This window comes from Chiloscyllium plagiosum, unplaced genomic scaffold (assembly GCF_037043375.1).
Source record: "Chiloscyllium plagiosum isolate Xiang-an unplaced genomic scaffold, Cpla_swu_hap1 HiC_scaffold_13, whole genome shotgun sequence".
Taxonomy (NCBI): domain Eukaryota; kingdom Metazoa; phylum Chordata; class Chondrichthyes; order Orectolobiformes; family Hemiscylliidae; genus Chiloscyllium; species Chiloscyllium plagiosum.
In genome coordinates this window covers 59,336,474-59,351,737 of record NW_028270151.1, presented here as the reverse complement: position 1 = coordinate 59,351,737, position 15,264 = coordinate 59,336,474, and the positions used below count along the sequence as shown (strand labels likewise).

Sequence of the window (15,264 nt, the reverse complement as noted above, 5' to 3'; positions counted from 1 at the left end):
TAGAAATTATAGGAAGCATGGAATGTATTATGAAGGTGTAGAGCTCCTGTACCTTAAAAGAGAGTTGAAGAACTAGCAAAACTGCCTGACACAGCTCAACGCGTTCTAAACAAGGTAACAATGTAATACATGGTCAACACCAATAGAGTAGCTAGGTTGCCTCAAGACAAAAACAAATTCAAATTTGGTCAGTTTAAATTAATGCCCAAGATACCAAACTCCAATCAAGTTTGAATTTAATATTTTGATAATATTAAAACCAATGAAATGATCCGATGTTTTGGGGTATAAAACTGGACATTTTTGAACAATTGAGAGAGAACTGCCAAAAGACCAACACATGTAGGCAGCTAGCTCAAGAGCTTTCTGAGAGGTACCTGACTGTGGGGAGTCTGCGCCACACAGCATCAAAACCAATCTGGAGAGAATCTACCGAGGAAAGTCTACACAGGAAACTCGTCAAAGCTGACTGGTTTTAAAACATGATTTTTTTTTGTCAATCTTAATTGGATTTTTAAAAAAAAATCAGACGAATATTGTAGAGTGGAAGGTTTAAGAGAAAGGATCTGTAAATAGCTGTTAGTTAATATTCTCTGTTGTTAATTTTTACTTTAAATAGTGAACTCTGGGACAAGTCTTTGCCTCTCTACTTTTAACAGATTATAGCATGGGGTGAATCTTTTCTGTGTTGCTGGTTTAAATTAGCAGAAGAGTTTACACCATGTCATAACAAATGTTAGACAAGTATCTCCCCTTTTGAAGGGAGAGGTGCAATGTTTGAAATGTTACATTTGTGCTTCAGCCAGATTCCATAGATGTAAACAACAATTTTTGAATTCCTATGTTATTGTATAGTTTGTTACAAAATTTCTGATATTTAAAGAACTTGCATATATATATAGTATAGCACCTTTGCATAAGATACAGGGCCAGTTTTAGGCCATTTGGCCCATCAAGCCCATTCAATCATGGCTAAGATGTTTCTTCAGCCTTCTCTTTAACAGTTTTGATTTCCCTACCAAATAAGAACCTATCAATGTTGGTCTTAAACATACTCAATGACTTGGCCTCCATAGCCTTCTGCAGCAATTGCTGCTCCCTTTCCTTTTCCATTACTATCCTAAACTTTATGGTATAATGATCCCTTATGCCTAAATATTGTCCCGCTGACACGTGATTCATTTGGTCCACCTCATTCTCAAGAACCAGGTCTGGCAGTGCCTCCTTTCTGATTGGGCTAGAAACATAATTCTCTCCCAACACTATGATATCCTAGAGTACTTCAAAGAAAATTAATTTCTTTTGTTGAACCTGGTTCACTATGTTTTGTAAGCAAACTATACCTACAGGCAACTTTAAAATAATCTGCAGTTATCAATGCAATTAGCCAGGTCTACCACATATTACTTGAATGGAAGGCTGATCATAATGCCATCCTCACTCAGCAAAACAGAGATCTACCCTAGATTTGTAACTATGCAGGTGATACTCTGAAATTAAAACTAGGAAACCAGTAAGTTTATAAATTTAATTTGAGCCATAGGCATGTTTCCAGAAGTGATTACCAGAGATAAGCTTGAATGAAAAGGGATTATTAGATCATTATAGTTTGATCACTGAGACAATTAAAGGGTTTAAGATTGATAAGAAAGTGATATTGGATATGCTGCCTGAGCAGAGTTTATAAGGACCCAGAAGCAGATGAGAGGCATCCAAGGATACTGCACATTTTTTGGAGGCATTGACCTAAGTTTTCTCATCTTGCTTTGACTCAGAGTGTTGTCAGTGGGCTGGAGAATCACAAGGTAAAAACAATGACTGCAGATGCTGGAAACCAGATTCTGGATCAGTGGTGCTGGAAGAGCACAGCAATTCAGGCAGCATCCGAGGACAGGCAAAATCGACGTTTCGGGCAAAAGCCCTTCATCAGGAATAAAGGCAGAGAGCCTGAAGCGTGGAGAGATAAGCTAGAGGAGGGTGGGGGTGGGGAGAGAGTGGCATAGAGTACAATAGGTCAGTGGGGAAGGAGATGAAGGTGATAGGTCAAGGAGGAGAGGGTGGAGTGGATAGGTGGAAAAGGAGCTGGGCAGGTCAGGGGATCGAGTTTCTGGAGGTTAGAAGCTAGGATGAGGTGGGGGAAGGGGAAATGAGGAAACTGTTGAAATCCACATTAATGCCCTGGGGTTGAAGTGTTCCGAGGCGGAAGATGAGGCGTTCTTCCTCCAGGCGTCTGGTGGTGAGGGAGCGGCGGTGGAGGAGGCCCAGCACCTCCATATCCTCGGCAGAGTGGGAGGGGGAGTTGAAATGTTGAGCCACTGGGCGATTTGGTTGATTGGTGCGGGTGTCTCGGAGATGTTCCCTAAAGCGCTCTGCTAGGAGGCGCCCAGTCTCCCCAATGTAGAGGAGACCGCACCGGGAGCAACGGATACAATAGATGATATTAGTGGATGTGCAGGTAAAACTTTGATGGATGTGGAAAGCTCCTTTGGGGCCTTGGATAGAGGTGAGGGAGGAGGTGTGGGCGCAGGTTTTACAGTTCCTGCGGTGGCAGGGGAAAGTGCCAGGATGGGAGGGTGGGTCGTAGGGGGGCGTGGACCTGACCAGGTAGTCACGGAGGGAACGGTCTTTGCGGAAGGCGGAGAGGGGTGGGGAGGGAAATATATCCCTGGTGGTGGGGTCTGTTTGGAGGTGGCGGAAATGTCGAAACACAAGTCTTAAATCTTTGTTCAAAGTAGGGTGCAAAGATAAGCCCCACAGCCACAAGCCAGTAGATTTATGCTCTGTGTTGGGAAAGCTTCTCGAAATAACAAATTCGGACACAGGGATTTGGACAAATGTTGTTTAACTAAGGAAAATCAGCATGGTCAGTTAGCTCACTTGGCTGGTGAGCAGTGCCAACAGCGTGGGTTCAATTTCTGCATCAGCTAAGGACTCTCCTTCTCAATCACTCTCCTTGCCTGAAGCATGGTAACCCTCAGGTTAAACCAACAGTTATCTATCTCTAATGTGGGAGTGGGACTATTTTAAGAGCAGTTCATGTTTACCTATTTTAAAATTGGTTTGTGGGATATCGGCAGAACCAGTGATGTCCACATTTGGGATTATGTTCGGCATGGACTGGTTGGACCGAAAGGTCAGTTTCTGTACTGTCTGACTCCATGACCAGGTCAAATGCTGCCTTGATAGCAATGGCAGTCACTCTTACCTCAATCTGGCATTCATTGTCCAGTGTTTGGACTAGGATGCAATGAGATCAGGAGCTGATCTCATCTAATGAAACAGGACTGCTTAGATCTGATGTGTTAGCTGTGGAATCATGTAATTGTATACTGAATGCTGCTTCCACGATTCAATATGTAAATAGTTTCATGTTGTTGCTTAGATCGACACCTCATTTTTAAGTATACAGAGTGCTGTTCCTAGATGGTGCACTTAAAGTAGGTATGCCCAATGCTCCATGAATGCCCAGTTTTAAAGATACCCTACAGCAACTCAATATGAAGACAGGATTTCAACTTTATAATAATCATTCAGCAATTGCTCCTATGTGTACATGGACAGATGCATCAGTGAAAGTGGATCATTGAAGATGTGGTCAAGCAGATTTTCCCTCTCACTAGTTCTTTCAGCAACTGCTGCACAATTACTCTAAATGCTATATTCTGTAGGAGTCAGGCAGGTCAGCCACTGGTAGTGTGACTGAGCCACTCTTGGTAATGGACATGGAAGACTCCCACCCAGAGTAATGCTGTGCTCCTGCCACCCTTGGTGCTTCCACCAATTTCTTTTCAAAATAGAGGAATCATATCTTACATGTATTATCAAGATATTGTCCAACTAACCTGTGGGATGACACTTTGAATTCTGCCACAAGCCCCCAGATGTTTGTAAGATCTTTTGCAGGGTTGACAGGGCTCAATTCGCAGATGTTATTTGTGGTGCCTTGGTCAATGCCTGGTTTAGACCTTGGAGCAGTTTGACACAATAGAGTGGCTTGTTACACCATATCGAAGGGTATTAAAGAGTAAAAATCATTACTGAGAGTCCGAGTCATAGATTCTTGTTTTAAAAGGATATCAGTGACCCAGCTTCTTCCTTAAAAGGATATTAGTAAACCAAACAAACAACAATGGTTTAACGAGCTTTTAGCTTCAAATTCATTAACTGAATTTAAATTCCACCAACTACCCTAATGGATTTGAGCCCATTTCCCCAGGGCTCAACCCAGGTTTCTGGATTACTTGACCAGCGAAATTACTGCCAAATCACCATCTTCCTTGAAATTATGCTTTTTTCTTTCAATTTTTGATGAAATAACAGAAAAGGCTGATGAGAGTAACTGTATTCATGTGGTATGCAAGAACTTCCAGAAGGCATTCAATAATGTAAGCAAAGTTTGGGCTCATAGAATACAAGGGACAAAAGCAGCATGAATAAGAATTTGGCTGACTGATAGGAATCAGAGAATAGTGATGAAATTTCATTTTGAAGAATGGAGATGAGTTATGGTTGAGTTCCTCAGAGGTTGGTGCAGGACCTTTGTCACTCCTGACATATATTAATGCAAATAATGGCGCACAGAGTACAATTTTAAAACTTAATTCAAAACTTGAAAGCAGTATGAGCAGAATAGTGTAGATTAGATTAGATTACGTTACAATGTGGAAACAGGCCCTTCGGCCCAACAAGTCCACACCGACCCGCCGAAGCGAAACCCACCCAAATCCCTACATTTACCCCTTACCTAACACTACGGGCAATTTAGTATGGCCAATTCACCTGGCCCTGCACATCTTTGGACTGTGGGAGGAAACCGGAGGAAACCCACGCAGACACAGGGAGAACGTGCAAACTCCACACAGTCAGTCGCCTGGGGCAGGAATTGAACCCGGGTCTCTGGCGCTGTGAGGCAGCAGTGCTAACCACTGTGCCACCGTGCCGCCCAAAACTTCAAAATATACATGGACAGGTTGGTGGAATGGACAGAAAGGTGAAAAAACGAACTTTAATGCAGAGAGGTGGCAAGCAATGCATTTTGGGAGGAGGAACATGAAAAAACAAAGGGAATATTTCTAAAAGATGTGCAAGAGCAGAGGGACCTGGATATATGTGTGTATAAATCATTGACAGTGTCAGGGTCGGTGAAGACAGCAGTTAATAAAGAATGCAGCAGCCTAGGCTTTATTAAAATGAAGTATAAATGTACAAAAGCAAGGAAGTTATGTTAAACTTGTATAAAACATTTGTTTTAAACACAAGCCTCAGCTCAAGGAGTGTGTAGATCTGGGCATCACATTCCAGAAAAGATGTGAAGGCATTCGTAAGAGTGCAGAAAAGATTTACAAAAATCATTCCATATAAGAAGAATTTCAGTTACTAGCTAGATTGAAGTAGGAATTGCTATCCTTGAAGAAAGTTTGAGTGGAGATTTAAAAGAGTTATTCAATATCATAGGCTGTGAACAGAGTAGATAGGGTTTTAAAAAGAATTCAGAACAAGAAATCCCAGATTAATGGTAGATAGGTAAAGTCACCTATAGGGCTAATCTCTCATTAAAAACAGACAAGTATAGTATGGCTTAATCTGACGGTCACTACGCCTCATAGGAAGGGTGAGGATAAGGTGGGACTTCATGGTAACCGCAGCCAGTTTAAGAATTGAACTGGTGCTGTTGTTATCACTCTGCATTGCAAACCAGCCACCCAGCCGACTGAGTTAAACAACCCCCAGGTTTACAGTAACTGGCAAAAGAGGCAATGGCCACAGACTATGGTGGAAGCTGATTCATTCAAGAGGAAAATGGATTTTTATCTGGAAAGGAAGTATGTGCCAGACTATGGAGAGAAAGGAAGTAGTAGTAGGTAAATTGAGCTAGCACAGACATGACAGGCAAAGCAACCTCCTTTTCTGCTGGAATAATTCCATGATTTTTGAAAATAGATTTCCTGTTTACCAACAATGAATTACTATTGAATTATCTGAGGTGGTTATAAAGTTGCTGAACAATAGAAGCTGAGGACGTATCGCACACTTGGATTTTTGAGACTATTAAGTCAGGTTATAAACAACAGATGTGGTGAGTAAATCTTAACCAGTGTAGACTTGATGGCAAACAGTGGGCAAGGGGATTTGCACAAGGATCAGGGCTGAGCCCACCACTATTACAACTTATACCGAAATTCTAGAATCAAAACAGAATTTCTAAACTTGCATATGACACTATACTGCAGTGGGGATAAGTGGCCTTAGCTTTGGAATATTGAGAAGAACTGCAACAAAATTACAGAAAAACATTAATAAACTTGCAGAGAGGGCAAATAATTTGTAAATTATGATTAACCTATTAATGCATGATGGTACACTTTAGTAACTAAAATTGGAATATAATTTATTACTTGGAAGATCCAAGTCTGAGTTGGGTTGAAGAACAAAGAGATCGCAGTACTAATACAGTGATCAATAAAGTTACATTACAGATTATCGAAGTCACAAACAAAGCAAATCAAGCACTTTGTTTTACTTATGGAAAGATAGAATTGAAAAGTCAGGAATTGAACTAATCCTTGAACTTTGGTTAGACCACCTCACAAGTAGAGTTTTTCAAGGGGTCTTGCAACTCTAGTTAGTCTCCCTAACTTTCAACCAGAGGCTCCAGGTTCAATCCCACCTCAAGCTGCAATGAGCATGTAGGGGTATCATAACAGATCCAAACAGACTGATTTTAAAAATATATATATATATACAGTACTGCATGCAATTATTTTTGCCACTGTTTAGAAAGAACATATAGGTACTGAAAAAAATGCAGGAAAGACCTATATAACTCGAGTCAGAATTGCAAGGAACATGTTTATCAGATTAGGGTTAGGATTACTGTGCGGAATTTGTCTTTTTTTTTAAAAAGGGTGACAATACGAGAGGATAATATAAAAGTCACTAACAAATCCAATACAGAACTCGAAAGAAGCTTCTTCTTCCAAAAAGAGTGGTGAGGCACAACAAGGAATAGTTGAGTTGAAAAGTGCAGATGCACATAAGGGGAGCCTATACCAGTATATCAGGGAGGAAGGAATAGACAGTCATACTGATAAAATTAAATGAGGAACGATGAAAGAGGGCTCAGATTGAACATAAACACCAGCTCAGATTGGTTGGAAAGAACTCTCTACTTATATGCCTTATATCTTACGTAATTCAGCTGTGTGAGCAAATAGAAACGATAACTAGAACAATAAATACTAGAATTATAATGCTTTGTTCACACAAACAAAAAGAGACAGTGGCAGTGATAATGTCACTGGACCAGTAATCCAGACATACAATCTAATGGTCTGGGGTAAGGGCTGAAATCCCACCATACTAGCTGGTGAAATTCAAATTCAATTAACAAAATTGAAAGCTATTGTTGATTGTGATAAAAAAAACAATTAGCTCATTAATGTCCATCAGGGAAGGAAATCTACCATGCTTCCTTGGTTTGGCCTACATGGCAACTCCAAATCCATAGTAATGTAGATCCCTGAAATGACCCATCAAGCTATTCAACTCAAAGGCCGTTAGGGAAAGGAAACAAATGTTGGCCTTGCCAGTGACAGCTAGATCACACAAAAGGAAAAAAGCATTCAGAAAATGAAACATTGAGGAGGGCTACCAATTAATATGCAACCCCCCCCCTCCCTAAATCATCCCTAAATCTTATTCACTCAAAAAGAATGCAAACCTTGAACTGCAATCCATCCTCATTATTAAACCTTACTAGCCCCAGTACAATTGTGGCATATGTTTTATACACTACTTCCAGGGTCACATGTTCATGCAGAGTTGTGTGCCCAGAACTGAATGCAATAGTTGAAATGTGGTCCAACTAGAATCTTATACAACTGTAACATAACTTTCACTTTTTGAAATAAAGGCTAACATTTCTTTAGCCTTTGTAACTAACATTTGTATCCATCCCAGATTTTTAAAGTTATTTCTGTACTTGAACTTCCAAATTTGTCCACTCATCCATATTTCTTAGCTTCTCACTATCATGAAAATAGTCCAGTGCATGTGCAGGAAGGATATTGTATTGTATGTAAAGTGCAACTTGCATGATCTCAATTGACTCACAGAGTTCTCTATACCATAATTTCCAAATCTATTAATGTTTCTTAGCAACCTTCCATGCCATTTCACAGTTTGCTGTGCCACGTAACTTAATGCTGTCAACAAATTTGGATATACAGCTATCTATTCCTTCATCCACGTATAGTTACATTTCCAACAATGACAGTAGGGTGCAATTACAATGCAAGATGTTTACAGATACAGCCTACGACATAAGTATTGACACAGAAATTTACAATTAAAAACAACTTACAGTGTGGTGAAAGAGGATCTTGGATCTGAATAGAAAATCATTAAAAATAATTTAGGATAGCTATAAGTTATTTGTTTTACTTAGAACCTCAATAATTCACCATAAAATTCAAAACCATTTGGGGCATCCAAAATATAATTAGATACAACTAACATGGAGCTGCTAACATGCTTGACATCAACTTTAACAGAATGATTAATGGTGTCTTAATTCTGAAAAAAGCATATAATAATTATCAGAATGAATGTTTTGTTCAAGCTACATTCTATTTAACAAGGTGACCAGTGAATATCAAAGTTGACTCGTAAATGACTAATTTTGTGACGAACAAAGTAAAATTACATTCATCAGATTACCTTTTATGCAGTAGATCCCCATGTTTTAACTTCATATATACTTGGCAATGTTCTCTACAAAATGCCTCACTCTTCTACAAACCATTTAGACAGGACTATAACACATTTGAAATGGAGAATTAATTGTGACATTTTATTTATTTTATTATCAAATTGAAAACAAAGAATCAACACAAATTGTTCTATTCTGTCTCTAGTTAAGGTAACTTTAAAAAAACATACATGCAAATGATAAATCTATTGATAATAGTCTGGAACACACATACAAACACACAGTGTATGTAATCTCAAATTTCAAATGAAAGTCAAAATTTACTAATATTAACTGAATTTATACATTCTTCCAATTTTTTTCTCTTTTGTTTGTAATTTAATGCCCCCTACAAAAATCACAAAGATTAATTAATTGAAAGGATATGTTTTGGTTCCTTCAAGAGCGATGTCTTCAGCCTCATTCTTTAGAATTTGAGTTAGACACAATGATTAAATCAACTCCAGTAGCAATGGTCAATTCCACTAACTGCAATGTTTTCGGTGGCTGCCAGAATGATAAAAATGTAATCAGTTGCATATCATTGCTGAAAATTAATACATTTTCAAATTATTTTTTATCCAGCAGTCAAGAATGACCATTGGAAAGCTAATGCATTTTTCCACAAATTAAAAGTTTTATACTTAGCATTATAATTATGTGACTACTTTCTTAGTACAACATAGTACAACAAAGATATAAATTTGACATGGAATAATATAATTTATTGAAGGAATATTTGGACAGAATGATCAAACTTTAAATTAGCAAGCTGCTCCTGTGCACATCATAAAATTTCTTTGACATCTTACAAATCAGGTCTGTATTAGTCTGTATGCTGCAATGACAAACTTTAGTGCTCTAATTTAGTATTGGTCCATAAATTAAGCAACATGGCAACATTTCCAAAACCTCATACCTACAAAATTCAAACAGTAAGAAAACAGACAGGTAGAACTGAATACCCTCTTTCTAAGGTGCATTTCCTTAGTTTATATCCCACAATCCGAACACAACCAGCCACAGGGCAAAGTTATCAATGCTGCCAGATTGTACCTATATGGGAGTTCAACCTCCCATTTTGGTTGAAACTTTGCAAACCATCTTGATACATTCGATAGTTGAAAATGTAAATAAGTTCCACGCATTTAACATGGCATTTCGTGCGATCATAAACAAACACTACCTGACAGTTCTGAAGTGCCCACCAGTGTATGGCAGGATTGAGCCGTACAGGCCAAATGGGTCCCCTGACACAACACAACACAACACGGCAACAACTATTCGCCCTAGCAGCAGCAGCAGCAGCAATGGGCCAGGATGTCATTCCATCTCAAACCCACAATCTTTAAAGTCTGATCCAGACGTAACCCTTTTGGACATAAAAGCGTCGTGTAGCACACGTCCTTTTTAAAAGGACTATACCAGTTGGCAAGTAAAAGCCAACTTTTATCTTGACAATGTACAAAAAGTCCCAGACCTCAGTAACTCGCTCGGACACAACTCCCACTTCAGTTAGGCTCCAAACCCACTGGAGTCTCGCGGCGCCTCGCGAGACCGCCGCGCGCCGCTTCTTGGCAACCAACACGGCAACCGCGGCGAAAAAGACAAATACCTTATGCTTTTTAACTTGATCCACATCAGCCTATTGGTCTTCCTCGAAGATAACCAGTCGTGCGACGGAATCAATTTTTTATTTTGACTTTTTAAAAATTGGCATGAACCCCATTTTTTCAAACCGGCTTACCCACAATGCTTTGTCCCTCAACGAATTTCAGTCAAGTTTAGTTTTCGGCGCCATTTTCGACTGGGTCCGAGGTGAGCGCTTGAATTTTTGTCGAATTTATTGCTTTATTTTTTATTTTCCCCGTGCGAAAGTGGTCCCAAAATATTCCTAATATTTTTTAAAAAAAACTTACCATCATTCGGCGCCGGAAAATCGGGATTCGGATTGGTTTCCAAGGTATTGATGTAGTGGAAATGAAATCTTTTTTTAGCGGGATGAGATGCATGACAAATTTGTAAACATGTTGTTTCAGGGAAGTGGTGGCTAACTGCATTTTTTAAAAAAATCCCAGTTCCATATGTTGTATTAAATTAAACTTTTTTACAAATATGAACTGGCGCTTTCATTAAATAATTGCGATTAGTACCTCAGCCGGAATTTGAAGTATTTTTCATTTTGTGACTTTTTTTTTCCGATTCTTCCCCCCCCCCCCCCCCCATTGGAGGTTTTGATTATTTTATTTTTTTGGTGTAGTTTGCAAATTCAAGCTACTTCATTTAAGTCATAAAACCAATATTAGACACGATTCTTGTTAAATTTTCTTTTTTAAAAGACGATTCATGCGCCTATTTAAGCTTAGTGACGTAGACTGCCTGAAATATACGTCGTTATGTATAGCTTTTTTTTCATTTGATCAAAATGTTCCATCTTGAGTAAACGATGTGTTCTTTCTAGTGAGTTTATCTTTTGTGTAATCTGTCAGGTTGACTTTTTAGATCCAGTTTTTGTAACGTCATGATGTGGCATTGGCTTACAGTAAAGTACAGTAACTTTTCCTAATCTGGGTAGGGTTGCGGTGAATTTGGAATTAATGGGTTTTTTTTACCAAATGGGTGCTTTTGTTTTGAAAAGCCGAACTTGGATTTTTATATCAAAACTTATCTAAAGATGTGGATGTTATGGGAATGAAAGGAACTGTATGGCAATGAAAGGATGCCTAAATTTGCCTTGAGTTTTTTTTTGTTATAATAATCCCTAATCTAGATAGAACCATGCCTGCCAAAACGAAGTCTTCTACAGCAAAACAAAGCGCAAAACTGGGTCCGGGGGGATCTGAGTCCCTGGATGAGTTTGACAACGAAATGGATATCCAACAAAAGGCAATCGCATCAAACTTAGATGAAACTACAAGAGGTAATTCTTTTTGTCCATGTATGATTCACTTTATTTGTATTTTAAGACTTCTATTGTTAAAAATTAGCACATTTCATTTCTTGTATCTTTTTAATAAATTGAAGTTGTGATCATCGCTGCCGTTTAGTTCGTTTTGAAATTGGATTTAACCGCGTAAAGTATAGCTAAACAGGTTGCCGATTCAATTGCCTGTACGCCGAAATTGTTTGTAATCGTTTTGCAAATGCTCTTCATGTGTTTTTACTTTGAGTTAACGGGTGTAGTTCCATTCAGTCGTGGGAGGAAAGCAGCCAACATTAACTTAACTTGTCAAGATCGTATTTGAACTCCATAAACTTCATTGACAATTGCAACGGATTACTTGTTCCTAGAAAGTTTGTCCTATAGATTTTTTTTACCGGTTTTCAGCACAGATATGTAATAACTAGGGTTTATCCTGAAAGAAATATGTCCAGTCGTGTAATGGATTGCTTCTTTCTTTGACAGTTTTTTTTGCCCCTTACGCTGCAGCGCATTGGGGTTTGAGTTTTCTTTTCATTGTGTTCCCTTTTTTCCTTTGCGCGTTTTTGTACAGTACGTGAATTGTGGGGGGAGGGGTTGGGTTTCTGTAGTCTGGAATACAAAACTGCGTTCGGAAGCTGCTGAAGATGTAAGAGATTTTAACCGTGAATTCATAAGTCGAGTAATTTTTATCTTATTATTTTCGTTTTTCACAAAAAACGTGCGTTAGAAATTTAATAAAATTAGCTTTTTTTTCCATTTTGTTGCTGCAGCAACTCTAAAAGCAAGTATTTGGCAGGCGTACAAATTTCAACAGCAGCATTAAACTAGTGCAAGTTGACTACTTACTAGCCATTACTGCCGTACAGTACTTTTCTGATCACTTTTTTCATGAATGCAAATTAAGTTCCTGAAATGTGATCTGTGGCAGTGTGTCACAGAGCATCAATATCATCCTTAAATTGTAAATTTAAAATGTTACTGTGGCACACTCTTCCCCAAAAGCATTGGGTTTTAAATATAGACTTCAATTTATTAAATTAAACTTAGTACACTTCTTTGAAATGTGTTGCCCATGATTGTAAATATTGATTTTTATTTTCAACAAGACTGCAGCATGAATAATTTAAAGAAAGATCTAAATATCTATCTGGAATTGTTTGATCTATTAAAACAAGACTGGAAACAAAATGTTTCTGGTCTTAATTTTTGTGGAATGTAGTTTTGTAATTGTGTAACTGTGGTAATTTTTGATTACCTATACACATGTTTTTATGTATTAACAGTGTCACCAAATGATATCTAATATGCATTTAAGAAAAAAGGTCAAATTATGAACTGAAGTGTCTTATAAAGATTTGAGGTATACAAAACTGATGTTACATGCAACGCTAAACATTTTGCCTTGGTAGAATCGTGTTTAATTTTTTTGTCTCTGTTGTCTCAGAATCACCAGTTGAACCAATAGATAATCGAAGCTTGGAAGAAATTTTAGCTGGCATATCTCCTCCTCCACCCCCAGCAATGACCAATGAACCTGGAGCTCCTCGACTCATGATAACTCATATAGTGAACCAGAATTTTAAGTCATATGCAGGAAAACAAATCCTGGGTCCTTTCCACAAGGTAACAGTTCACAAAAAAATACTATTACCTAGATTCACTTTAAATATAATGCTGTACTTAAATTCTCAGCCAAAAGTATTAAAGAATAGATTTTTTTAACATTTTGGGTGGAGATGTGAAACTGAAATAATGCTTGATCAGTTCGCTTAATTATAAAATTGACAAAAAATTGAGATTTAATGTCTGTATTTATGTTGTTTTAAAAGAAATCTCATTTTACTGCTGCAAAAATGCAGTGGCTGAAGTAATAAAAAAACTGCTAAAAAAATGTTTAGAGTTGGTGTAAATGGACAGCTGGGAGTATTGGACGTCACACTTTATGCTGACTACAACTTCAGTATACGGTGCATAACATTAATAATGGCCAGAAAAAATATTTTAAAAATATCTATGCTGTTCTGTATTTATTTCTTTTGTACAGAGGTTTTCTTGTATTATTGGACCAAATGGGAGTGGGAAATCAAACGTGATTGACTCAATGCTATTTGTTTTTGGCTACCGGGCCCAAAAAATTCGTTCCAAAAAATTGTCTGTACTCATTCACAATTCTGATGAGCATAAAGATATTCAGAGCTGTACTGTGGAAGTTCATTTTCAAAAAATCATTGATAAGGTAATTATACTGCATGTGTGAAATCATTTATTTAAAAAGTACATTTCACCTTATTTAAGCACTTCAAGTATTTTGACCGGCAAAACAATTTTAAAAATGATTATGATTCGAGTATTTTTTACTTCCTGCTACTTTTGTTTGTATTGAATGTGAGGAAGTACAAATTGTAAATAAGTAATTGTGTTGGCTTTTTAGCATGTAAGTAACGTATTGAATCAGAACACCCAATTGGTTTTGCTTTTTCTGTTTTGTATCGATGCAGTGGGTAAAATATATTGATGTATCCTTACTTTTATTAGTGTTCATTTAAATACAGTAAATGCCTACAATATAATTTAAGGGGACTGAGATGTGATGAAAAATAAACAAGTCAGTTCCACTTTTTTTTTTACATCAAATATACTCAATAGAAGCCATGCTGGAAAAAAATACAAACTGAAACAATGCGGCAAAGTTCTTGCCAAAAATATTTTTTTTAAAGGAGGTTTTTATATAACAATCTAATTTTCTGCCTGCACAATTTGATTTTCATATGACAGCGTGTGGATATTTAAATGTCACTTGTCTACCAAGTGCAGTGAAAATGGTAATACAGGCTGTTTTTTTTTAAGACCCCTATTAAGAAATTACATTTTGGGAGAGGTTGAGGGGAAGGCTTGATGTATATGTATCAACATATACATTTGCTCATTAAAAGTCTGCAATGATTTTTGAATACTGAAGTATATATTGATTATTGAATTTAAATTATAATCAATTTTCCTATGGTATACTGAAATTTAAACATTGAGTATGTATTATAATTTAATTTTAAAAGCTAAAAGTTCTAATCTCTCACCTTTTGTGCATCTCAAATTTTAATTGCTCAGATCATTGAATTGATCTAATCTGTGTAACTTTGTTTCTTTAAGTTGATCTAAACAACTTGTAACAAATATCATTGAAAGAAAGAATTCTGTTTTTGAGATGAGCCATTTGAAAACAATTGTTTAAGTGACTATGTAAAATAAGCTATTTGCTGTAGCTTTTCATTATTAAACACCTTTTTCAAAAATCCTTTTAATGAAAGGAGGGTGATGATTTTGAAGTTATTCCAAATAGCAACTTCTACGTTTCAAGAACAGCCTACAAGGACAATTCATCACTATACCATGTCAATGGAAAGAAATCAACATTTAAAGATGTGGGAATGTTGCTTCGTAGCCATGGAATTGATCTGGATCACAACAGATTTTTGATTCTTCAGGTATGTCTCAAGGTTGTAATGAATATTTTAACTTCACTGAAATATTCTTTTGAGAAAGAAACTCTATGCTTGTAGAAATAAATCCAAGATTCTCCTGCTTTCTTAGATTG

At 37.4% G+C, this 15,264-nt stretch overlaps 2 protein-coding genes across 9 annotated transcripts in view; one reads left to right on the top strand and one right to left on the bottom strand.

Moving 5' to 3' along the window:
- ift80 (intraflagellar transport 80 homolog (Chlamydomonas)) overlaps window positions 1–10,286 on the bottom strand; it is a 229,777-nt gene extending 219,491 nt beyond the window's left edge. For 3 of the 8 annotated variants that reach the window (XR_015759197.1, XM_087993642.1, XM_087993645.1), the window contains exons 1-2: window positions 10,230–10,286; window positions 9,139–9,256 (exon numbers count right to left, since the gene is read on the bottom strand). Coding sequence is in view for 4 of the 8 variants with exons in the window: in XM_087993642.1 (XP_087849768.1) it covers window positions 9,139–9,173 (35 nt within the window). In the remaining 4 variants the exon portion in view is untranslated. Of the gene's footprint in view, window positions 1–3,842; window positions 3,889–8,362; window positions 8,388–8,718; window positions 9,257–9,935; window positions 9,954–10,229 lie in introns of those variants that run through there. The other 5 variants (XM_087993646.1, XM_087993648.1, XM_087993644.1 and 2 more) reach the window with 4 other exon arrangements.
- Window positions 10,287–10,551: 265 nt separating this feature from the next.
- Window positions 10,552–15,264, top strand: part of smc4 (structural maintenance of chromosomes 4) — a 72,235-nt gene continuing 67,522 nt past the window's right edge. The window contains exons 1-5 of the mRNA XM_087993641.1: window positions 10,552–10,712; window positions 11,520–11,669; window positions 13,117–13,295; window positions 13,717–13,908; window positions 14,978–15,154. Coding sequence (XP_087849767.1) covers window positions 11,528–11,669; window positions 13,117–13,295; window positions 13,717–13,908; window positions 14,978–15,154 — 690 coding nt within the window. The 5' untranslated portion in view covers window positions 10,552–10,712; window positions 11,520–11,527. The remainder of the gene's footprint in view (window positions 10,713–11,519; window positions 11,670–13,116; window positions 13,296–13,716; window positions 13,909–14,977; window positions 15,155–15,264) is intronic.